The 14,979-nt window shown below is 39.7% G+C and overlaps 2 protein-coding genes across 3 annotated transcripts in view; both read right to left on the bottom strand.

The window, feature by feature from the left end:
• The window catches only part of VEZF1 (vascular endothelial zinc finger 1), a 32,037-nt gene extending 21,044 nt beyond the window's left edge, over positions 1-10,993 (bottom strand). The window contains exons 1-3 of the mRNA XM_049114123.1: positions 10,854-10,993; positions 9,854-9,967; positions 9,009-9,058 (exon numbers count right to left, since the gene is read on the bottom strand). The gene's annotated coding sequence lies outside the window, so the exon portion shown is untranslated. The remainder of the gene's footprint in view (positions 1-9,008; positions 9,059-9,853; positions 9,968-10,853) is intronic.
• Positions 10,696-14,368, bottom strand: SRSF1 (serine and arginine rich splicing factor 1). 2 transcript variants are annotated; one of them, XR_004818607.2, is made up of 5 exons: positions 14,175-14,368; positions 13,583-13,767; positions 13,036-13,208; positions 12,156-12,836; positions 10,696-11,219 (listed from the first exon to the last, which is right to left on the bottom strand). XR_004818607.2 is itself a non-coding variant. In XM_025440710.3 (4 exons), exons 1-4 carry the CDS (start codon positions 14,366-14,368, stop codon positions 12,642-12,644), a joined length of 747 nt encoding a protein of 248 aa, XP_025296495.1. In that variant the 3' UTR covers positions 10,696-12,641. The 2 variants fall into 2 exon arrangements, 1 of the variants encoding a protein (XP_025296495.1); XM_025440710.3 differs by having other exon boundaries at positions 10,696-12,836.
• Between the last annotated feature and the right edge of the window lie 611 nt (positions 14,369-14,979).

Raw genomic sequence — 14,979 nt, forward strand, 5'->3', positions numbered from 1 at the left:
GCCTAGAATTAAGAAAAAACCTCATCGGGTCAATCTGATGTTCTACTGAGGATTCCTTCATTCCTGTTAAGAGGAGAGGAATAACAAAACAGGTGTTGAGGAATTGATGCATTATGTTCCCTGTGGAGTGAAGTGAGCAGTGGTGACCGAAGATACTGATACAGCATCACAAGACTAGCTAGACTAAGCTTGAGAGGCTGCTCTGTTCTAGAAAGCAATGCCAAAAGATGGCAACACAAGGCCAGGACAGCATAAAATCTGTCTAAGGCTCCAGGGGAGGGAATTCACTCCTTTAAAGATGTTTCTCAGAGACCTGAGAAGTCTCTGAACTCAACACTGCGTAAAGTCCAGTCATTGGGTCCAGACATAAAAGCAGGTGCAGGAACCTGGCAAGCTGTTTGTTAAAGCTCAACGTAGGGACTGAACTGGACTCAGCATTTACCCCTTAAGCTGTGAATAGAACATCAAGCTTACCAGCTATCCACAAACACTACTGGAAACGTTGCACCCTTGACTGCCTGAGCAGCAGCAGCAAGTTCCTTGCTAGAATTGAAGAATGAAGACCAGAAATGCTAGAGGATAGTGCCTTTTAGATTTTGACTCCATGAAGGGATTTACTATGGTAAACAAGGAAGATGGGTCAGATTCAGAGAATCTAGATCTTTCTTCTGAATTAACTTTAGTCTTTTTAACAAAACATTATAAGGCTCTCAACTAGTTGACACAGACCTTACATAAGTAGCCCTCCCTCAGATTCCAGCTGTTTCCTCTTATTTTTCCAGCTTCCTCTCCCCACTACACCTTTCCTTTCACTTTCCATCCCAGCATTCAGGATTTTATACTTAGGAGAGCAGAAGGCAAGTAGTCAATCCAAGCCAGTGAAAATGCTTCCTATCAGGTATAAGGTAATCCCAGAAGCAGGCATTCTGAAGGTTAGGATACACATTCTTTCTGCCTTTTAGATAGGAAAGACATAATATACTATTTATATATGGAAGAGCATCTTCAGGCCAATGTACTAAAACTAGACTCATAATATGGGGACAAAAAAAAATCCCTTAGTGATGCTTTGCAGGGACATTGGAACTGATAACCTTTATTCCTTACAGTAATTAATCCAGTCTCCAGTGTACATAGTACACTCAGCAAAACTCATAAACCCTGAGGAAGCCCCTATATGTTTGATAGATTTAATTTAGCTCAGATAGTTAATCACTTAAGCAAAGCAGATGGAAGGGTCTAAGTTGGCACTATAATAATCTGGGATTAGCCCTCTCACTAGAGATAACTGAAAAGGGTGCTAGACTACTAGAGGTAGGGTTAGGATTTATTCCAGTGATTTCCTGAAAACCACAGGAATTTTGAGAGGTAAACACATCTGAGTAGGCAGGGAGCAGAAAGGGGAAAGGGCACCACCAAGCCTACATCTCAAATCAGTAACATTTAATTTAGTAATCTATCCTGGTGGCTCTAAGAGCCCTGGTGAACACCCAGTCTTAGACATTGCATGGGTAAAGTTAAATTCAGGCTATGCTAATTCTAACCCAGAATGACATATTTCAGATTACAAAGGCCAGCCAGGACACCCCAGGGACTACTTCCTCAGTTCATAATGGATTCTAATCAGCTTAAAGACAAGGACCTCCCTATGCCTAATGTAGACTCTCTTCCTTAGAGAAATGGCTGTGTATGACTGTCCCCTAACTACCATGGAGGCTTTGCTATCTTAGTATACAAGTATTTACTGAGCACCTATTATATGCCTGGAACTGTACTAGTCACCAGGATACTTTTAAGGATCTCTTCCAGTAATGAAATTAAAGCTTGAGAAGTATTATAGACTAGACATTTGTACAAAGTGCTTAAAGAGCACTGGAAGAAAACAAAATTAAAGGATATTTGTGCTCTTTAATACTAAATAGGAGACCTCACCTTGTTAGTTCTCATGTAAGTGAGGCTTTGACACCAAAGATAAACTGTAAAGTGGGAAGTCACCACACAGTGTCTTTTAAAACTCATCTACCTAGAGTGGGAAGTAAAGCAATTCAATCTTTCTGTCCTGGATCTGTTTTATTGATATAAATTTGTGTACATGTAAACTCGGCTACCAAAACAAATGCATACATATGTGGACATTTACCCATTCATGGGGTCTTTTCTATACTACTGTTCTTTGTGGGACTCTTGCCTAGTTAAAAATTGCTAGCCAAGCCCTGCTGTCCTGCGAGGCCAGCCTGACTAGCAAGAGGTTAAAAGAGGGCAAGGGCAACTCTGATGCTGGCTTGGCACTGTATACTAGAAAGTCAGCAAGCTAAACACCCCCACTTTCTTACTGCTGAGTTCTGGGCTACCACCACAGAAACGAAATGAACTCGGGCTTCAAAACAGCCATCAGCAGCAACATGTTAACAACTTGGATCAAAGACAGCACAATGGGACACCCTGGTGGCATCAGGTGGATATTACAGGTGATGTTCACTTGAATCAAAGACTTAACCTACCCCTAAAACCGCCCTACTGGAAAAGGCAGGCTGGCTTTTAAAAAGTGGTAGTAAAATAAGTCTGTCACAAAACAAGGATTCAAGTTCTGGGCCTGTTACTTTCACCTCTTTGAGCCTGTTTCCTCAAACTGCAAAATGAAGCTAAAATCACTGGAGATTAAAATGAGTGAAAGTACCTTATGGAACAATTAGCTACTACTTTCCTTGAGAATAAGGTATATGCCTTAATGCTCTTGCATTTTTTTTCCTTCAAACTTTCCATTAAAAAAAGGTAGCAAGGACATGAATCCTTGAAGTCACTACTTTGGAAATAAGCCCAATGATTGGAGGACCATACTAATCTCAGCTATGCAATGCACCTACCTAGGATTTCATGAACATATTCATAAACATTAAGGTGTGCATTAGCATACCACATATCTCAGAATAAGTGTCCAAAAGTTAACTGTGCTTGCTCTCAAAGAGTTTATCAGGTACCCCGGGGAAGCAAAACACATACACATGAAACAACTAGACTGAAAGCAACATACAAGCGCATACATTATGCATAACACTATATAAACACGAAGAAAAGCAAAGCAGAAATATAGTGCAATTACTCCAAGAGTATTTAAGTCTTTAGCTGATCATGAAAGGGTGGAAGAACTAGAGTCAAAAGAAATGGGGATGCTTATAGGGTATGTGTGTGTGGGGAGAGGTTTGCGGAGTCTCCTGGCTTTGAGACACTTAGTACTAGTCAAGAGTCCTGGAGTCACGTTGATTCCCTAACCAAGGAAATGTACTATAAATCTTATATAAATCTTCACCTTATGCCTTAACGGATAATAAAGAATTCTCACTGAGGTATGGCGATTAAGTTTGTAAGTAATTTAAAGCATGTTAAGAATCATGCTTAATGATATAAAAAGGAGACTTAGGAGAAAGAGGGAACTTCTCTTAAGACAACAGGATCAATTCTTGATCTATACCGTAACTGTGCGCAGCTTGCAAAAAACCAACTTTCTCCTTGACTTTCCAAGACTGATCTTTGGGATATTTACTTTTCCTGTTATACGTGGCTTAGGCTAGCATTTATTCATTTGAGAGGAAAAAAAATGTGACCAGGGGAGGAACAGACAGGGAAAGGGAGGGGGAAAAGAATCCCAATCAGACTGTGCTGAGCACTGAACCCCACCTCACAGCCCAGAGTTCATGACCGGAGGAGATAAAACAGAGTCCCATGCTCAACTGAGCCACCTACGTGCCCTTAAGCAAGCACTTCAATTTGAGTTTCCTAGCTTCACATCTAAGAAGGAATTATTTGATACAGTACTAAAATTAGAATTTTCTCCAACAATCCACCTGGTTAGCCAAGTTTGTGAAACAGGCTTCTAGTGGGTTGCTTTTAAGGAGTAAGTTCTTTCCACCTCTTACCATTTAGCCAACTGTTAGCACTGCATGTGGCTGCATGGTATAGAAATGCTACAGAAACCTCAATGGGTAGGAAAAATTAACACAAAACCTTCAACAGTAACAATAGTTTGTGAAATTAAATGCACCACAGAGAACTACTATATGGGCTTAGAAGTTTACTTTTTAGTTTCAGGAATTATGTTTAACTGAGAATGAGGATTTGAAGCTTTAGTGATTAAGTGGGAAGAGGAAGGAGAAATGTCTACAAACACACAGAAGCAAATAGAAGCATTGTATTTACCAGACCAACCAGAGTAAGGGAAGATGTGATTGAGAATAGTGGTACATTGGGAAAATAGACTATAACCCACTGTTGATTTGTATTAGGGCAGTTAACATGTTTTAGGAAGATCAGACTTGATGGCCAGGATATAGACTGGAGTCAGTGAAACCAGCAAAAACACTTTTAGTAATGAATCTGGATGTACAGGTAAGGATGCTGCTATGCCAAATGGAGATGGAACACAAAACTAAACAGCATTTTGATGTGGCAATTAAACAAAACTCTTAGTTTTGTGGTGGTACTGTGGCTAAGACCTGGTTATAAAGAAAGTCATAGAACTCAATTATCACCTTGGTACAAGTTTACTATCTAGTTTTAGAGGACAAAGGAACCATTTTTAGTTTTCTTTGTTGTAGTGTGCTTGCTGTACTGCTAATCAACATTTTAGGTCTTAAAATGTGGATGTCACTCTTGACACACTTTTGTAATTCAAATTTCTTAAAAAAAAAAAAAAAGTCTCCAAAAAGAACTAGAAACACTCCAGGAGGTCACAGAATGGAAAATGATATTTTAATGTTACATACAAATATTTAGCTTCTACTACTACACAGTAAATATCAATTAATGATTTATTTCCAACTTAGACACAAAAGAAACTTAGACCTCTATTTACTGGTTACTTATTCAAGATATTCAGTACGGGAAAGAATTCAAATTTCTAGGTTTCTCTTCCAAAGCAATTGATTAATTATCTTGAATGTCTATTCAGTGCATAGCTATTTTGTGCTATGTACCTGGAAGGGGGAGGAAGAAAGGTTATGACCTGTTAGAAAAGACAGACACATAAACAACTCACTGATAATCAAGGCAGAATGGCAAAAGTTTTAAAATACAGTAGAAATACTCTGTGGGAACAGAGGAAGAACCAATAGTGCTTACTCTTTTTGAAGTGGGTGCTTTCAGCGACTATCGTGCCAAACATTATCTTGGTGCCTCAGAAAATAAAAATTAATGAAGCAAGAAAGTTGAAGTAGATGAATGGATAAGTGCAAGCAAGCTAAGTGACAAGGCTATGCCAGAGTAAAATGCACAAGGTCTGTGTCCACACACCAAAGAATGATTCTGTCTCTATCATGGGTATTAAATTTCCAGGAGGTGATTTTGAGGTACTATCCAAAAGTTTCAGTTCCACCTCTCTAAACAAACGGATACAAGGCATTACAGGAGGAAGGAATAGGAGGACCAAATGCAAGAGAAATGCTGGAGAATGCCAAGTCCTGGGATATGGAGTATATCAGGGGAGGCTAGCTAGAGAGGAAACTTCGGAGGTAGTAGGTTGGGAGCTAGGTTACCAAGGGCCTCAGGTGCCGTATTTCTAAGAGTAATTTCCAAGCGCTGCAGTTTCAAATAACTCTAGTAGAAAGTGACAGGATACATTTTTCATTAAAAAAAAAAAAAAAAAAAAAGCCCTAGCAATAGTAACTGGTGGGCTGTTGGGGCTTGGAGTGAAGATACTGAGTTTTTGACCACACTTGGCATTCACAGGCCATACAGTAGACGGTTTAAGTCAAATTTCTACAAGCCACTTTAGGGGCAGAAGAGATTCAGCCCAGGACTTCAAAGGACTTCAAATTCAGCCTTGTATTTCAAGGCTGTTGGTGGTCTTTTGTGACTGATGCAGCAATCTGTTCCTGTTTTAAACCTTAATCATTGCTGCAACTTGAAAGCTTATCCCAAATTTTGTATGTTAAGGCTTCCCTAACAGCACCTCAGGACACAATTCTGCATGCCTCTGGCACTTTACAATCTCCAAATTTTAGCCTTTCTCTTTTACAAAGGGAATTCTGGATTTTCAATTGTACGATTTTGGTTTTAGAGTATCTCTTCATAAGTTAAATTGGGACCTCCTAGGTCCTAACATTCCTAGGATTAAGGACAGGCAATAACCAAACCTAGAGCATTCTCAATCCAACTTGCACCAAGCCTGCTAATCAGCAATCACCTTCTGCAGCCTCACTTGCCACAGAAAATGTTAAGCAGGCAGACAAGTTTTACTGTGTAAACTTCATTTTCTTCTCTCCTGGAAAAATACTTTTATTTGCTTAGTATCTTATTCTTCAAAGCAGACAAGTTTCTAACAATGTTTTAAGAAGGGTGCTCCCATACCATTTTCTTGACTAAGATCAAGTGGGCCTAAGAAATGTTAAGAGTATTTTCAGTGAATTTAGAGATAAGTTTGTGTCCTTTACATTTTTTGCAATGTTAGGTTATAGGGAAGGAGATAACAGGAATGACAGATGCTAAAGTGTTAATTCCCCCCAAATTTTCAGCTGTCTTAATATAAAATGGCATTAAGTAAACATGACAAGAGAACCATGTATATGGACTTTCTGATCATGATACTCTATGCCTAGTTAAGCAAAGCCTAGAAATAAAAAATATAGTAAGTCAACTTGACAAATAAGCAGGGTTTTAAGACTGTAACTAACACCAAGTCTTCGTAATGCTGAGAAATAAGATTCCAGAAATCTTTTCATGCCATAAAAACAAATGACAAAGATCTCTGAAAGCATATTTGTTTTTCCTAGTAGGAGACCAATTTTATGCCTAGATTACTTTTTGCAGCACATCCTGTACCCAATTATTACACTTCTAGCCTTACTGATCCATACCTGTAAGTGTACAAGGCAGGCAGAAAAACAAGCAGATTCACATCTTCAGCATTTTCTAATTTCCTGAACCTAGACATATTTTTCTTTAGAGGGTCCAGTACTAATAACACTCTGTTCAAGACCTAAATGGATCCTTACTCAACAGATAAGGCAGAGGTAAAGTTACAGGAAGAAAACTCACCCACAGCAAACACCCCACCTAACTTTGGAGTTGATAGGGAGGATTAAGAGTTGGTTTCCAGGGCAGCCCCGGTGGCGCAGCGGTTTAGTGCCACCTACAGCCCAGGGTGTGATCCTGGAGACCCGGGATGAGTCCCATGTCAAGCTCCCTGCATGGAGCCTGCGTCTCTGCCTCTCTCTCTTTGAGTAAATAAATAAATCTTAAAAAAAAAAAAAAAAAAAAGGAGTTGGTTTCCACTTCTCTAGAGCTGTTTTACAGTAGGGATACTTTCCTGGTTGATTTTGTACAATAACTCCCTCTAGTGGCTACACAGTTTTCCCTAGCATTTACTTAACAATGGAGTGCAATAGAACATGGTAAAAAAAACTTACTAGACATTTGGCAACCCTTTTAAATTGTTTTGTTCATACTGAATGTGTATAGCATTCTAGAGAGGCTCTCAATTTCTGCTATTTTCACACTGATAGTTCTTATCAATAGTTGATAGGTAACAGTCTCCCAGGATCTGCCGAACTCAAGACCAGAGGTATTTTCATCTGTCTGTTGTTTTGTACACCCATCTAAAACAGCAACTCCTTAAGCAATGGCATGCATGTATTTTCTCTCTCCAATAGCCCAGCTGAAGAACTTATTACTGTGAGATTATTTATAACTAAATTAACTTCTACATGACAAAGACTAATTTATTCAATTTCTTTTGGGGGGGGTACTACGAAGCACCAGATAATTTTTTTAATAGAAAAATTCCTTGATCCCTACAAAAATCACCACCACCTTCACATATAGCTTTTGAAGTTATCAAGAAGCATCCCCAAAGTCCTCAATCACAGGAATAAGTGCTCGTCTAACTGTAACTCATTGGGCCTCTACTTAAAGCAAATTTTTGCCAGGACTATTTATATTCAATAAACAATCAAAATTATAATCTCATCACTTCATGCCAATCCCAGCTTTTCCTATAGGATCATAGTGATCAATATTCCTGCAAAGTACTGAAAAAAAAAATTACCTCAAAGAAGTGAATATACCACTACATACACTAGGATGGCAGAGTAATTTCCTCCAGTGGAGTACAACTGTGAGTCTACTATAGCAACAGAATATAAAGAAATGTGGGTCATACCTTTTTTCTCGTGGCTGCTTCAGTCTAAAAAAGTCGGGGAACTCAGATCTCCATTAATAAAGGATCCACATTTAACAGGTTTGTTTTTATTCACACGCCCAAAATTACACAGAAGCTTTAGCTCTATATTCTATTAGAGTTCTATAATCTCTTATCCAAACTCAAGGGACCAGGCATATTTGTAATTGAGCCATTCACTTTATAAAGTATGGTAGAGTCCATATCATGTAACAGCCCCAGCAAAGCCTATGCCAACTGTGTAATGAAGCCTCAGTATTTCCGCTAAGACCATGTAGTCCCCATAAGTACAAAACAAAGGCATCGATTCTGGTCAGGTTTCACATTTAACGTTTTCAGAATTTTTTGGATAAGAGATTGTGAACCTGTTTTCTGCCTCTGTACTCTTCATACTGGGATGGAACTAAATGAAACCACAGGATGGTTATGTTACAACAAAACGTCAGTCTAATAGTTTCTTTAATACTTTATGGTAAATACATACATAAAAGTTATTTAAATTGTAATTGCGGTACAACTTCATTATACAAAATAAAAAGACACATCTAAGAAATTGATCTACATAGACAATGTGAAGGAAAAAAACCACACCAGTCGTAATGAGCCAGAAGTTTCAAAGATAAAACTAAGAAAGCTGAAATTCTAGAATCATATTGAACTTAAGGACTACAATAAATGGACATGGGAGCACTCAATATTTATGTGGGTATAAAACTTAGGGGAAAAACTTTTTAAACGAAGAAAATGTTCATACAGTCCTTGAAAAAAATTACTAAACCAATTTTAAAAATAAAATTCAGGTCCCAAAAAACTAGGAATCAGAAAATGGGTTTCTTACCTTTTGCTTCCAGAAGGATGTGGGCTGAACAGCAAGGTGTGTTATTCAATCTGATGTTAATGAAAAATAATTGCTTCTTAAGTTTTTCCTTGGTTAGAAAATAACAAACTAATTACAGGCTCCCTACACTATTCTAAAGGAACATAAATAGGGAGAAAAGGGGAACAATTCAGGGCCACCTTTAGTTCCAAAACTGACGTTCTTTAAATAGCTGTCAAAATGGATAAAGATTAAGGTTCTTTTCCTAAGACTGAAAAACAAAGTCTGCATCTTCCCTCAGAGGTTTTAGCTGCCTGGTCTGGTACCCGGCTACCTTCTATAAATATGCAGCCAAGTTCTCTAATCTTCAGTTTATTATCAGACAATATTTTGTGTCCCACGTCTATTCTGAGGTTGGGACTACTTAAACTTTTAGTAGAGCACAGCTCTCAACTTAGCTTAAATGCACTATCTTCAGTGAAGGCAATTTTATCTTGGTTTCCAACACATTTAATGAACACATGCTTAAGTCTAACTCATACTAACATTTCAAAAATTAGTCATTTAAAAATATTTATATTCTATACATGAAACATAGGTTTCAAATAGTAAAAATCTTTCCACTTCTTGACTGTTGTATTTTAAATCCTTGCATAAAAACTAGTAACTTCCTTAATTTATACCAACCAAGTTCTTTACTTAAAGGAGACTCTTAAGTTTTGAACTTAATATCCCATTCTCTTCCTTACATTCCGCAAGGTTCATCTAAATGTTTCGGTTGGGTGTCCTTATGTAAATATCTTAGGGCCCATTTCTTCTATTACCACGACTATGTATAGTTTTTCCAAGGTTTCAAATTATGTCACCTGCATAGTGGTCTTAAATTCAGCTTCCAGCTCTGATTAGCATCCAAGGCAAATGTTTAAGATTTAGTTATTTCTTTTGGGTGCAGAAAAAAGTGTTTTGATGGTTTTGACTAGCTATGAGGAAATCAAAAGAAAAAGATTAGGGATTTTAAGTAAAAATCTCCTCCCCCAACTCAAATGAAAATATAGCACCAAGGGGCTATCGAAATAAAAAGATACAACAACTAGCAGACTAAGATATAAATCACTGCTTTGGTAGGTTTTGGATACAGAATCAGCTTATGGTTGAGAAGGGTTTTGCAAAGCAAAATTCTAAAGAAAGCCCAGCTTTTTATTGACAAATAAGCAGTTAATATTCTAGTGTATTATTCACATTTCAGAAAAAAATGTAATTTGTGTTAAGGGTGCTAATCTGTGCTTAATTTAACATTTAATACTTACCAATTTTTGAGAAGAGCATGAAAACCTCAAAGGCTATCCCCAAGTTAACATTAACTGGTCACTACCCAATTTTGCATAAAAGCCTATGTTGTCTAGATGATCACCAAAAATTAAACATCTATAAATTTAATCATTTTTATCAAAGTATGGGAAGATTATCTTTCAGAAACTAGATCACCCCCCATTTACCATATTATATACACAATTGCCTTATTCTTAACCTTATCTCCCCCAGAAGTCTTTTACAATTAACAATAAGAGATGGCTAACTCCACTTACTAGATTACCTTTCAAGAACCTTTAATTTACTAACACACAACATAATCTCATCAAAAGTATTAACTGATAAACTAGTCACCCAACTGAAATTTTACATGAAGAGGAAAAAGGACAACCATGCATAGTTTTTTAAAAAATGTTTATTTTTTTCAAAGAAAAACGGCAATAGCCAATTGGAAACCTACTTATTCTTCAACTCCAATTTTGTTCTTTAAATTTAGAAGTGACTTACTGATTTACTATTTTAAACAAACCCCCCCTTTCCCCTTTAAATGTTTACCATCTACTCGTGCTGAATCCTTCCAAGGAGATTGCTCCAGCGTATTATCTCCAGGTCCTCGCTTTGCTCCTTTTACCAAAAAATGCAAAACACAATTCCATCGTGCATCTTAAGGGCTCCAATCGTCAAAAATAGGAAAAAAAAAAAAAATCTTTGGAATAGCCAATTAAGTTGAATAAAAAAAAAAAAAAAAATCCACACGAATGCGGTTTGGTTGGGGCAGGAATCCACTCCTATGTTCCTGGTAATCTGATCCCGCTCCATGAATCCTTGTAATTCATCCTCCCTATCCTATCCACATTATGATTTGAATCCAATGATCCAGCTCCAAGGATTGGGATCCAGTGAGCCCTCTCCAATCCAAACCTTTATAACCAGCAAAACCAAAAAAGAGGAGGCAAAATGTTAGATACTGTAATCAAAAAAGGTTTCTGGGGAATGATGAGTTATGTCTGTCATCAGTTTAACAGATGTACATCAATAACTATCAAATTCCCCAAAACAAGTTTCTGAATGGTGTTCAGATAAATTTTAGAAACTTAATCATCATAGAGACTAATTGGAAGAAGCATTTTATATTTACAGTTCAACTGATAATGCCAACACTTGTTACTGTACAGCGTATTACAGGTTTTGTGGTTGCAAAAAGTTATGTAGTTGAAAAGTTTACTCGTATTGCTACCCACCCTAAGGCTAAACTAAACCTAATGCTCCCATCTGCAATTTAATTTGTAAATTAAAGTGTTTTAAACATGAGTCAATTATGAATATTAGTTTAAAGGGGAAGGTGAGACTTAAAAATATTCCCAACTAGATTATCTACACCAATACATTGGAATTCTATTTTGCTTTCATTTTGTCTTAAAAAAATGAAATAGCAACGCTATATCAGTCACACAGAGGACATGCAGATTTAGCAGTATTGATATTATACTCTATCTGGTTGGAATTAAAGACACCCTGTACCCACATGTACACCAACAGCAGGTCACACATTAACAGTTGTAACTAAGCACTGTGACAAATTAGCCAGTTCTTCCCACATTAGTCCCTATTAAAACAAAAAAGGGGGGAAGGGAGCAAAATAATTGTTACAAAATGGGCAATGTAATTTTGCCACAATTGCCAAGGTTTAAAGAGCAAAGCAATTGTAGCTAAAGATAACTGCACAAGATGTTTGCAAGTGTTTTAAGGTAGATGTATATATATATATATATATATATAATCACTTTTATCCCTTGCCTTTTAGTATAAGGTCAATACTGCCAATTTCATCTGTGACAATAGCACTTGGAGTCATACCATTGCCTCCATTATTGATCTGATCCTCCTCAATCCTCCTTTTGACAATCCTAAAATGATTGAAATGTGCTCCACAATCCTTAATCCAAAGCATTCTTAATCCATCTCTTCAGATATGTCTACAGAAAGACACATGAAAAGCAAGATAAACATAAGAACTTCCCCAGGTAAGATAACCACAAACACCCCCAACATCCCAGTTCACACAAACCAGAGCAGAATAGACATTTACACAATATCACAGTCTGAAGAGCATGGAGAATTAACTAAATTTCAACAATCCTGTCTATGACATCACTTAAAATACAATTTATCAGACATGAGGGGAATGTAGATGTTAGGAGCAAGGGGATATTACACAAGAATGCAATTCAACACTTTAGCCCATTCTGAACAAAACAGTTTGAATTAAAAAATGAAAAGATTGTACTGAGTAAAGGAAAACTGTATACAACATGGGTTCTACAAAAAGTGTCACCAATCATCTTATGTACGAGAGCGAGATCTGCTATGACGGGGAGAATAGCGTGGTGATCCTCTGCTTCTCCTTGGGGAGTAACTGCGACTCCTGCTGTTGCTTCTGCTACGGCTTCTGCTACGACTACGGCTTCGAGATCGAGATCTTCCATAACTTGGACTTCTGGGCCCATCAACTTTAACCCGGATGTAGGCAGTTTCTCCCTATTGAATAGACAGAACTTTCGATTGAAAGATCTAAGCTTTCACCTGTCTTCAGGCATGCTGAACGAATACAATGTAACTAAAACCAGAAATCTGGTATTTTACTTGGACACCCTTGCCTGAATCTTACCTTCAAATTCCACTGTTAAGACCACTGTATCCAATTCTGGCCAAAGAAAAGAGTAAGTGTAAAACCTACCTCATGAGATCTAAACTTAGTGTTATCCAGTTTTCGAACTGCATAGGTCATATCTTCTTTCCGTACAAACTCCACGACACCAGTGCCATCTCGGTAAACATCAGCATAACATACATCACCTGCTTCACGCATGTGATCCTTCAAATCCTGCCAGCTTCCACTTGGAGGCAGTCCTAAAAAAGTATTTTTTCAATACCAATCACCCTAAATTTCACACTACACTTAAAATCTATACTAGAACGAAAACCACTTTAAAATTAATCAGATTCAAGATCGTAGGTAAGAGAGCCATTAATTAAGATTCTGGAATCCAAAGTCCCAAATTCTCTGTAAAGTAAGGATCTTCATCGTCCAGGCATCCGACCTAATGGTAGGTAACTAGCACACTGGTACACCTCCACTACGGTTATCCTTTACTAAACTCACCCGAGAAACTAAATTTAAGACCTACCACAAAAACAGGCATTTGTCAAAACCACTCACGCAAGGGAACACTTAAAAGTGGCTCCTGTCCCTCCTCAACAACCCTCACCAACAGAAAACTCACCGGAGACAACCACTCTGTTTTCAGAACGCCTGGATGGGGGCCCATAGCGGCCTCGGGGAGCCCCGCCACCTCCACCCCCGCCGCCGCCTCGGCCTGTACCACGGCCGCTTCGAGGAAACTCCACCCGCAGACGGTATCCATCGTAATCATAGCCGTCGCGACCGTACACCGCGTCTTCCGCGTCTCTGCGTGATCAGAGAAAGCAAGAGGTGTAAGAGTAAGGCCCGGGAGGGGCAGCTAACTCAGTCGGGAACTAGCGGCCCCCGCACATGCGCACCCAGCGAGGAAGAGCCCACATGCGCTGCATAATAGGAATGGCCCCTCCCCCACCCAGAAGCACGCCAGGCTCCCGACCACTACACCAGCCCTCGGCGCCTCAGTTTCCCGCTCCGAGACGGAGAGTCCACTCTGGGGACGTCCGTGGGCCCAGCCACCAGAGAAACCACATCGACTCGGCTCTTACTCGACTCCTGCATGGGCGACACAGTCTTACCCCCAACCTAAAAGCCCACCTCCCCATTCTCGGTAACAAGGCCTTTCCCCAACTACTCCAACTTATTGCCTCCAGGCGGCGAGGCCCAGGCCGCCTCACCGAGGGTCCTCGAACTCAACGAAGGCGAAGGGCGGTCCTCCGCGGCGATTCTTGAGATCGATGTCGCGGATAGCTCCGTATTTGTAGAACACGTCCTCAATGTCCTTGGTTCGGATGTCTGGAGGTAAGTTACCCACATAGATGCGGCAGTCGTTGTTCCCTGCCGGGCCACGAATCACACCACCTCCCGACATGGCGGCGACGAAAAGCGCGGACTCGAGAACAGGCCTTCCCACCAAGCCTAGCGCACGGCAGAGCGAGCCCGCAGCGACACCACGTCTCCCGCGGCCCCTCCAAAATGGCGCCTTTATCAGCTCGGCGCACGGATATGGGGGGAGGGAGGAAGAGAAGCGGGAGGAAGCTGCTATTCGGTCTCAGTACGCACGCGCAAGAGCGTAACGGGTGCTGCGAGCGGTACGCTCACGCATGCGCGACGTCACCCTCCGCGCGAAGGGAGAAAAAAGTTCCTCGCGTTCTGGATTTGTGGAGTGGCTCGCAAATGACGTGACCGGCCCTTTGGTAAAAATTAAACAGAGATCCCTCGTCAACGGAGCTACTAATCCCTGACGAATCTTAAAGGATAGTCCGTTTTCTCAGGAATAGTCTCTTTTAAAACAAGTCCGCGCCTTAAAAGCATTGGGTGAAACCTAGCCTGGAGCCTTGTCCCACGATGCTCTGCGGCGTTAACGGCCTTTGGCGGGAAAGACTGCTGGGGGCGGAGCTAAGGGGGGAGGGACCTGGCGGTTGCTCCGGAAACGGGAACATCCTCGTAGAGGGAGGCTGGTCCCGGAGCTCCGCTGTTGGT

Source organism: Canis lupus, chromosome 9, assembly GCF_003254725.2.
Source record: "Canis lupus dingo isolate Sandy chromosome 9, ASM325472v2, whole genome shotgun sequence".
Taxonomy (NCBI): domain Eukaryota; kingdom Metazoa; phylum Chordata; class Mammalia; order Carnivora; family Canidae; genus Canis; species Canis lupus.

Bases quoted from the DNA above. Each gene is read 5' to 3' on its own strand.
- SRSF1 (XM_025440710.3), bottom strand. From the start codon at position 14,368: ATGTCGGGAGGTGGTGTGATTCGTGGCCCGGCAGGGAACAACGACTGC. The intron at 13,209-13,582 runs GTGAGTTTTCTG...ATACTTTTTTAG, and splicing joins AAACAGAGTGGTTGTCTCCG to GACTGCCTCCAAGTGGAAGC. The intron at 12,837-13,035 runs GTAGGTTTTACA...TCTATTCAATAG, and splicing joins CTAAGTTTAGATCTCATGAG to GGAGAAACTGCCTACATCCG.